Source organism: Taeniopygia guttata, chromosome 23, assembly GCF_048771995.1.
Source record: "Taeniopygia guttata chromosome 23, bTaeGut7.mat, whole genome shotgun sequence".
NCBI classification, from domain to species: domain Eukaryota; kingdom Metazoa; phylum Chordata; class Aves; order Passeriformes; family Estrildidae; genus Taeniopygia; species Taeniopygia guttata.
The window spans coordinates 2,049,177-2,057,708 of NC_133048.1; the positions used below are offsets into that span (position 1 = coordinate 2,049,177).

The 8,532-nt window shown below is 47.6% G+C and overlaps 1 protein-coding gene across 2 annotated transcripts in view; it reads left to right on the forward strand.

Moving 5' to 3' along the window:
- The window catches only part of CSMD2 (CUB and Sushi multiple domains 2), a 224,638-nt gene extending 216,699 nt beyond the window's left edge, over positions 1–7,939 (forward strand). For both annotated transcript variants that reach the window (XM_030290568.4, XM_030290570.4), the window contains 5 exons: positions 516–628; positions 1,225–1,312; positions 2,067–2,205; positions 4,004–4,178; positions 5,138–7,939. In XM_030290568.4, the coding sequence (XP_030146428.4) occupies positions 516–628; positions 1,225–1,312; positions 2,067–2,205; positions 4,004–4,163 (500 nt within the window). In that variant the 3' untranslated portion in view covers positions 4,164–4,178; positions 5,138–7,939. The remainder of the gene's footprint in view (positions 1–515; positions 629–1,224; positions 1,313–2,066; positions 2,206–4,003; positions 4,179–5,137) is intronic.
- The last annotated feature ends 593 nt before the right edge of the window (positions 7,940–8,532 follow it).

The window sequence follows — 8,532 nt, forward strand, 5'->3', positions numbered from 1 at the left end:
CTGATGGAGAAAAGGGGGCTCAGGGGGCAGCCAGGGTGGGTCAGGCTCTGCTCCCAGGATGAGAGGAAACAGCCTCAATCTGTGCCAGGTTGTATTTTAGGGAACATTTCTCCATGGAAAGGGTGATCAGGCCTTGGAACTGCCCTGGGAGGTTTGGAGTGCCCATCCCTGGAGGTGTCCAAGGAAGAACTTGGAACTTTGGGAAAAAAAACATGAAATTATGTGAGCTGGATCCTTGGGGGTCCCTTCCAGCTCCTGATTCCCTGAGGGCTCCATGTCCCTGCCCTCCTGGAGCACCAGGCTCTTCCTGATCCAGCAGAAGAACCTGAATATTAATTAAATATTGACTCCTTTCCCATGTGGAAAATCCCTTCAATATCCTGGGCTTTGTTGCCCAGTGAATCCCAGTGACAGAGTTGATGTCCACTCAAATCCTGACATGGTTTCCCTGCCCTCTCACTCAATATTTTCACACCAGAGTGATCCAGAGCCAACAAAAATCCCTTCTTTTCCAGGGATTTACAAGAAGGAAGATGTGCACCTGCTGCTCCAGGTGTACCAGATCATGGGGCCGCTGGAGATCTTTGCCAACAAGTTCAGGAATGACAAATGGGCTCTGGATGGACACGTGAGTGCACAAAATCCAACCTCCCGCGGCTGGATGTCCCTTCCTTGGAGCTGAGGGATCATTCCCAGAGCTGGGAGGGGACATGTGGCACTTCCCCAGCAGGTGACAGCTCCTCCTGCAGCTGGGGGTTGGTTTGATTGCCCTGGGGTTTGGAATCCATCATCTCCCAGATAATGCTGGAGGAGAAACCAACAGGATTCGTTGCACGTGGATGTTTTGTACCTGCTCAACATCTTGCTGGAAAAGCTGATTTTTCCTTACTGGAGCCAACTCCTCACCCTCTGCCTGTGTCTGGGAGTTCCCCAAGCCCTTCAGGGATCCAATGGAGCTTAGAAAAATTGTGGTTCCAGCTGGCCCATGGCCACTTTTTTCCTCTCCCTCTGGAATCAGCAATGTCCTCTCCTGTTTACCACAAACAAGATCTTTTTAGCTTCCCTTCCTTTGAGAATGGAGAATTTTCAGCTGTTGGGCAGTGAAACTCGTTAAAAAATGCCAGAATCTTCTGGGGAATTGCATGAAATGAATGCACTTGGAAGGGGCTGGGTGTTAAATCCAGGGAAATGTTGGATCAATCCATTGATTTCCACTCCCCGCAGGTCTCATCGGAGTCCTCGAGCGGCACCTTCGTGTACCAGGGCTTTGTGCGTGGCAAAGGCTTCGGGCAGTTTGGCCTCCAGAGACTTGGTAAAATTCTTTGGATTTGCATTTTTCCCCTCGATTCCAAAAGCTCCATTTTGGCCTGGCGAGGGTTTCCAGGCAGGGAATGTTTTTCCAATCCCTGGCTTGAATTTTCCACGCTTTCTGAGTTCTGCTGGTGTGAGGCTTGTGGGAGACAAACAGCACAAAACAAACAGCACAAGGATAAAATTTATCATTTGGGAACAAAGTGAGGGATAACCAGGCTGCTGTCCAAAGGCAGGGAGAGTTTGGAAGCACAAACAACACCTGGACACGTTTTTTTCCGAATTCCCAGATCCCTGCCAAGCCCAGATCCCATTCCCACCAGAGAAAGTGTCTCCATCAGAAATCACAGATGCTCTTGGGAGCTTAAACCACCCAAAGTTTAAGCTACTAAATACTTCTTAAAGCGTGGTTTGAGCTCTTTAATCCCTCAGGATTGCTGGAATCTCGTCACCTTTATGGATGCTCATTATTGCAGCGTCTCAGAGTCTCCTTAAAGCCCAACTTCATGCATCCAAGTTGGACCTGTTCAGCAAAATAAATCAATTTATACCTCTCTTTAATTGCAGCTCTAAATAAATGATGAGGCCTAAGTTAGGCTGATCTCCATCTTTGCACATCCATTTTTAAAATTCCCTTTTCCAGCACTGCTTCACTCATTTTGCTGCTGGTGCCAACTGTACCTCAAGCCAAACCCTTTTCTCTCAGCTGGGATTTTGGGAATGTGGGAAATTTGTTCCTTTTTACTGTGTTCCAGACATCAGCATGATGGAAAACGACCCCGAATCCATAGGTCACCACTTTGCATCCAACAGCAGCTCCGTGGCAGCCGCCATCCTTGTGCCTTTCATTGCCCTGATTATTGCAGGGTTTGTGCTTTATCTCTACAAACACAGGTGGGTTTGGGGCAAGAATCCCAAAAGGTGAAAGAAATTCAGGGATTTGAGAGAAATATCAGTGAGCTGGGCTTAAAATTTCCCCCTTTAGGGCTGGTTTAATTGAGGAGGTGGGATAAAAACAGGGTTTGGGAGATTATTGCAGGGTTTGTGCTTTATCTCTACAAACACAGGTTGGTTTGGGGCAAGAATCCCAAAAAGTGAAAGAAATTCAGGGATTTGAGAGAAATATCAGTGAGCTGGGCTTAGAATCCCATCTTTAGGGCTGGATTAATTCAGGAGGTGGGACAGCAACAAAGAGGGTTTGTGAAATTGGGAGAATAATTACAGCAGGCAAAAGAAATTCAGGGATTTGAGAGAAATATCACTGAGCTGGTCTTAAAACCCCCCTTTTAGGGCTGGTTTAATTCAGGAGATGGGAAAACAAATCATGGTGGGATGAAGATTTGGGAGAGGAGAGCAACAAGGGTTGTGCTGGCCATTAATGGGATTTGTGGCCACATTTAGGAGGATAGAAAGCAAATTCCCCCTGCCGTGGCTTTGGAGGTGGTGCAAATTCAGGCTTGCTCCTGATCAGTGGTGCAAATTCCAGGCTGGATTTTCCTGCCCCATCCTCAGGGGTTTCCCCTGTCAGTGCCCTCCTGTCTGTGACACCAGTTTTATGTCACGATGGTTCATTAACCGATCCCAAAAGTGCAAAAAGGCAAATGGAAGGGGACCATCAGTTTAATCACAACAAATGCACTTTTTATTAGGTACCAACAGCAAATGTGATAGAGGGGACAGAAAAGAGAAATAAAGAATAGAGAGGAAGGAGGGAAAATGGAATATAGCTACCACCATTGAGACGAGATCTTCGATGGTCCAGCCACATGGATTTGTCGTTGTCCATTGGGGTTAACCAAAGTCTTCCCAAAAATTAGAGTTTATATAGTCTTTATCCAAAGCGAGTGGCATCTGGCCAGAAGGGGGGCAAGATTGATGGGCAGGTGGTGGCACTCAGGGACAAGCCACCGCTCGTCACCAGCTGCTGGAATGCAGAGTTCTGTAGGAGCACAGCACCTGCAAACATCCACTTGGTGTTGGGGAAGATGAAACAAGAAAGCCTTATAAATATGATTGCCTGGCAGAAGATTTAGAAAATACAGAGATTTAGATGGTAACAAGTTTTGAGATACCAAACCTTAGTTACTGCACAAGTAGAAAACAATAGTACAGCCAGGATGAAGACAATCCCCCCTTCTGGTTGAACAATGCCCTTACCTACAGGTAGGTCCAAGGGTCAAATGGACTGTTGGATCTCACCCCAATGTATGGTTCATCCCACACCTGTAACCCTCCCCTGAAGCATCAGGAGTCTGTGACCCCATTGGCCCAAGTCTTGTTCCAGCCCACCTTGAAGCTCCCTGATAAGGAGTCCCTGAGGAGCCAGACGGGCTCTTGGAACTTCCCCTCTCTTGGAACTGCCCCTCTCCTGAACATCCTCTTGGGATCCTCTCTTATCTCCCTCTACCCCTTGCCTCTCCCTTCCCCCACGCCCTCGGGCCTGCCACGGGTCAGGTCTGGTGACTCCAAGCAGGGCCCTTCACCCTCTCTAATAAACCAGATATTCTAAGAGCAGCCTTCTGAGTTCCCTCATCTCCATCCATCCAAACCGTCCTGGAGTCCAGCTACCCCGCAGCTTGGCAAGCGCCCACCTCGGCTGGGCCACCACTCCTGTCAGGTCTGCAGGGTCCATGAGGTGAATGAAGAAATTTGGGGCCGAATCTCATGGTGGGTTTTGTCCCTGCTCCCACAGGAGGAGACCCAAAGTCCCATTCAACGGCTACGCCGGCCACGAGAACACCAACGTGAGGGGCACCTTTGAGAACCCCATGTACGACCGGAACCTGCAGCCCTCGGACATCATGGCGGGCGAGGCCGAGTTCACCGTGAGCACGGTGTGCACGGCCGTATAGCGCCGTGCCCGCGCGGTGAGTGCCACACGGCCACCCCCACTGTCCCCAACTCCCCACAGGGTCCTGGAATGTGGAGAGTTGGGAGGGTTTGGGATGGTGGAGTGAGGGGAGTTGGAAGGGTTTGGGATGGTGGAGTGAGGGGAGTTGGAAGGGTTTGGGATGGTGGCATGAGGGGAGTTGGAAGAGTTCTCTTGAGATCGTGGAATGAGGAGAGTTGGAAGCATTTGGAATCATGGAATGAGGGGAGTTGGAAGGGTTTAGTACGGTGGAGTGTGGGGAGTTGAAATGGTTCTCATGGGATCATGGAATTTGGGGAGTTGGAAGGGTTTGGGATGGCGGAGTGAGGGGAGTTGGAAGCATTTGGAATCATGGAATGAGGGGAGTTGGAAGGGTTTAGTATGGTGGAGTGAAGGGAGTTGAAAGGGTTCTCATGGGATCATGGCATGTGGGGAGTTGGAAGGGTTTGGTATGGTGGAGTGAAGGGAGTTGAAAGGGTTCTCATGGGATCATGGAATGTGGGGAGTTGGAAGGGTTTGGGATGGTGGAGTGAGGGGAGTTGGAAGGGTTTGGGACCATGGAGTGTGTGGAGTTGGAAGGGTTCTCATGGGATCATGGAATGTGGGGAGTTGAAAGGGTTTGGGATCCTGCAATGTGGGGAGTTGGAAAGGGTTTCCATGGGATCATGGAGTGTGTGGGAAGTTGGAAGGGTTTGGGATGATGGAGTGAGGGAAGTTGGAAGGGTTTCCATGGGATCATGGAAAGAGGGGAGTTGGATCATGGATTGTATGGAGTTGGAAGGGTTCTCATGAGATCCTGGAATGTGGGAGTTGGATCGTGGAGCACAGGGAATTGGAAGGGTTCTCATGGGATCACAGAATGCAAGGAGTATTCCATCTGGAATACTCCAATTTTAGGACACCAAAGCCACTTCCCCAGAATTCCCAGGTGTCACAACCAGCTCCTTGCTCTCCCAGATTCCCGTGGCCGGTGTCCAGTGTGGATGAATGTCCCAGCTCACCATCCATCCATCCCCTCCCCACCTCCCTGCTCCCGCCCCTGCCGAGGCTGCGGAGAAGCTGCTGGAATTCCCCGGGGGCTGCTGGATCCACCTCCTCCATCCTGCTGGATCTCCAAGCCAAAGGTTCTGCTCCGGCCCCGCTCCCACACCTCGGCAAGGCCTGGTGGTGGGAAGGCTTTCCCGAGCTGCTCCCGGCGCTCCTGGAAGGAGTTTCCCAAACTTTGGGAAGAGCTTGGGCGACAAAGAGGTTGTGAACAAGGTGCTGGATTTGTGGAAAAACACCTGGATGGGACAGGACGAGGATTTGCGTGTCTGGGTTTGGGATTCTGGTTGGATTTTCTACCCCAGGGCTTGGGCAGAGGAAGGGTTTTCAATGGAGCTTTCCAAACCTTGGGAAGCTTTTCCCCTCTTCCCTGTGTTTGGTTTTCCTTTGGGCATTCCTGGCTGGATTTACAGAAAACACCTGGATGGGACAAGATGAGGATTTGGGTTTTCTGTATTTGGGTTTTTGGGTCATTTCTTGGTTGGATTTTTTACCCCAGGGCTTGAGCAGAGGAAGAATTTTCAAATGGGGTCTTTCCAAGCAAAACTTGGGAAACTTTTCCCCTTTTCCCTGTGTTTGGTTTTCCTTTGGGCATTCCTGGCTGGATTTATGGAAAACACCTGGATGGGACAAGATGAGGATTTGGGTTTTCTACATTTGGGTTTCTGGGTCATTTCTTGGTTGGATTTTCTACCCCAGGAAGAGTTTTCCAAATGGGACCTTCCCAAAACTTGGGAAAAGCTTCCCAAAACTGCATTTGATTTTCCCTTGGGCATTCCTGGCTGGGTTTTTCCTGCCCCATGTTCCCCTTGATTCGAGCTGGGCCCAAATTCCTGATCAGGAATTCACTGCCAGACGATTCCTGAAGGGACAGGAATATCCAAAGGGATGAAAATCCTCTCTGAAAAGAACTCAACAAACACCAATTCCCCCAAAGGCTTCCCAAATCCCTTGCCCTTTCCAGACTGATCCTCCAAAGGACAATGCCAGAGGAGTTTTCATTCCCATCCCGAGCTGCTCCTGTTGTTTTCCCAGGGGCACTGAGGTTTCCTGGGATTCTGTGGGAGAAGGGAAGGCAGTCTGGAATTTCCCTCCTCTGGATCCTTGTGATGCAGAATTTGCTTGGAGTCACTTTTTTTTAGGATCAGGGGAGGCAGCAGTGCCATTCCCAGGTCACTGAGTCCAGGAGGCTCCAAGGAAAATCAGGATGAACCCTTTGGAATGGGAGTTTCCATCCGTGCCCCCATTCCAGCAGGGATTTTCTCCTCCCTGCTGAAACCATGGGATAATTTGGGAATTAGGTTTATCCTTGATTTTCTGGGTGTAAACTCATCAATATTTTATTTTTCTTACTCCTGGCTCTCCCAGAGGGAGCAGAATTCCCAACCTGCCAAAAAACACCACCCATGCTCCCAAAAAATGCTGTTTCTGCTCCCAAAAATCCCACCAAGGTGCCCTGATTCCTCCCTGCATGGGCAGGGATCAGGGAAATGTTCCCACGTGGATTTGGGAACCCTGGAATCCAGGTGTGCTCCCACCTGGAGAGGATCCCAGGCTGCAATTCCATGTGCATGGATTGGGACGGTGTCAATCCCAAGGGAATATTCCCCTCTCCATCATTCCATCCTTCTGGAACAAGGCTGGAATAACCCCTTGGAATTTTTGGGAAGCTGGACTCTCCTGGCCCATCCCTGTGCTTTTCCAAGCTCAATTATCCCTAAAAACCCCAAAACGTAACCCAAACCCATTCCATGTCCCAGTCCCAATTCCAGGGCCCAAAATTCCAACAATCCCTGGGAGCAGAGCTTGGATTATGTCCAAATTCCAGGGAATCCTCTCCTGGTTGCTCCAGGTGATTCTTACACCTGGCTCCTACTCATTCCATGGAAAAACCAGGAGAAATACTCATTTCATGGAAAAAAAAACCAGGAGAAATGCTCATTCCATGGAAAAACCAGGAGAAACTCATGCCCAGGAGTGTAAAATAAATCCAAAATATTCAAAATCACCCAGGCAGGGAGAAGAGGGAGCTCGACTTCAACGGAATTTGCTGCTTTGGATCCATGAATTCCCTTTTCCTGCTGTTGCCCAGGGAGCCAAGGAAGTGGGAAAAGGGGTTTATCCCATTTTTTTTGCAAGCTGGCTGGGATCTGCTCCATGCCATTTCTCCATCCTTGTGCCCAGAGGACTTGCATATGGTAACAAAAAAAAAAAATATATGGTAAAAAGGGAAAAAAATGAAAATAAAAGGGAAAAAAATGAAGAAAAAAAGGGAAAAAATGAAGAAAAAAAAAAAGGGAAAAAATGAGAAAAATGATAAAAAAAACACAAAAAAAAGCTCAAATCCCTCTTTTGTACAGAGATATATTTTTATTAATTAAAAGTTTGTACAGCTAAAAAATAAATAAAAAAAACAAAATGTAATTTTTTTTTTCATTATTGTAGGGAAAAACAACAAAAAAAAAGTAGTGGAAAAAAAAAATCAGCTTTTTTTTGTAAATGTAATAAAGTGTATAAATGGTTTCCATAAAAATGTACATATGGAATCTCTCCATGCCCCTGGCTTGTCTGCAGAATTCCCAGTTAATTTATCTGTCTCTGTATATGAGGCTTTTCCGTGTGTTCCCGGCGTTCCCTGCGGAATTTCAAAGCTATTTTCGATTTTGGACTTCCGAATAATAAAAAATCTCGATTTTTGCATTGCTTTTTCTTACAGCCCCCTGGTGCTTTTATTATTATTATTATTATTATTATTATTATTATTATTATTATTATTATTATTATTATTATTATTATATTTTATTCCCCGGTTTTGGGGTTTTTTAATTGGGTTTTTTTGTTTTGGTGTTTTTTTGTGTGTTTTTTGGTTTTTGTTTGTTTGGTTTGGTTTGTTTTGGGGTTTTTTATTTTGTTTTTTTGGGGTTTTTTTATGGTGTTTGTGGATGAATTCCAAAAGGTTTATCCCGGGATTTTCTGGACACGTCACTCATGCAGGGATGGAGATTCCCGACTTTTTCCAGCGCATCCCGGAAAAGAGGAAGGGGGAAAATTTCAGGAAGGCAGGGGAGGGAAATCCGGGCAAATTGGGTGGATTTGGATGAATGGATTTGGCTTTTCCAGCGGGATTTTATCAGGGATATCCCATGGGAAGAGAGAACGGGACCCTTCCCGCCCAACCCCCACATTCCTGCTCCAGGAAAAAAAGCTGTAAATTAAATAATATTAATTAGGCCTCTTAACGCGGGTTTGTTGTGGCATTAATTAACCCCCAGGCTTTGGCAGAGGTTAGGGGGGCTCAGCCCCAGCAC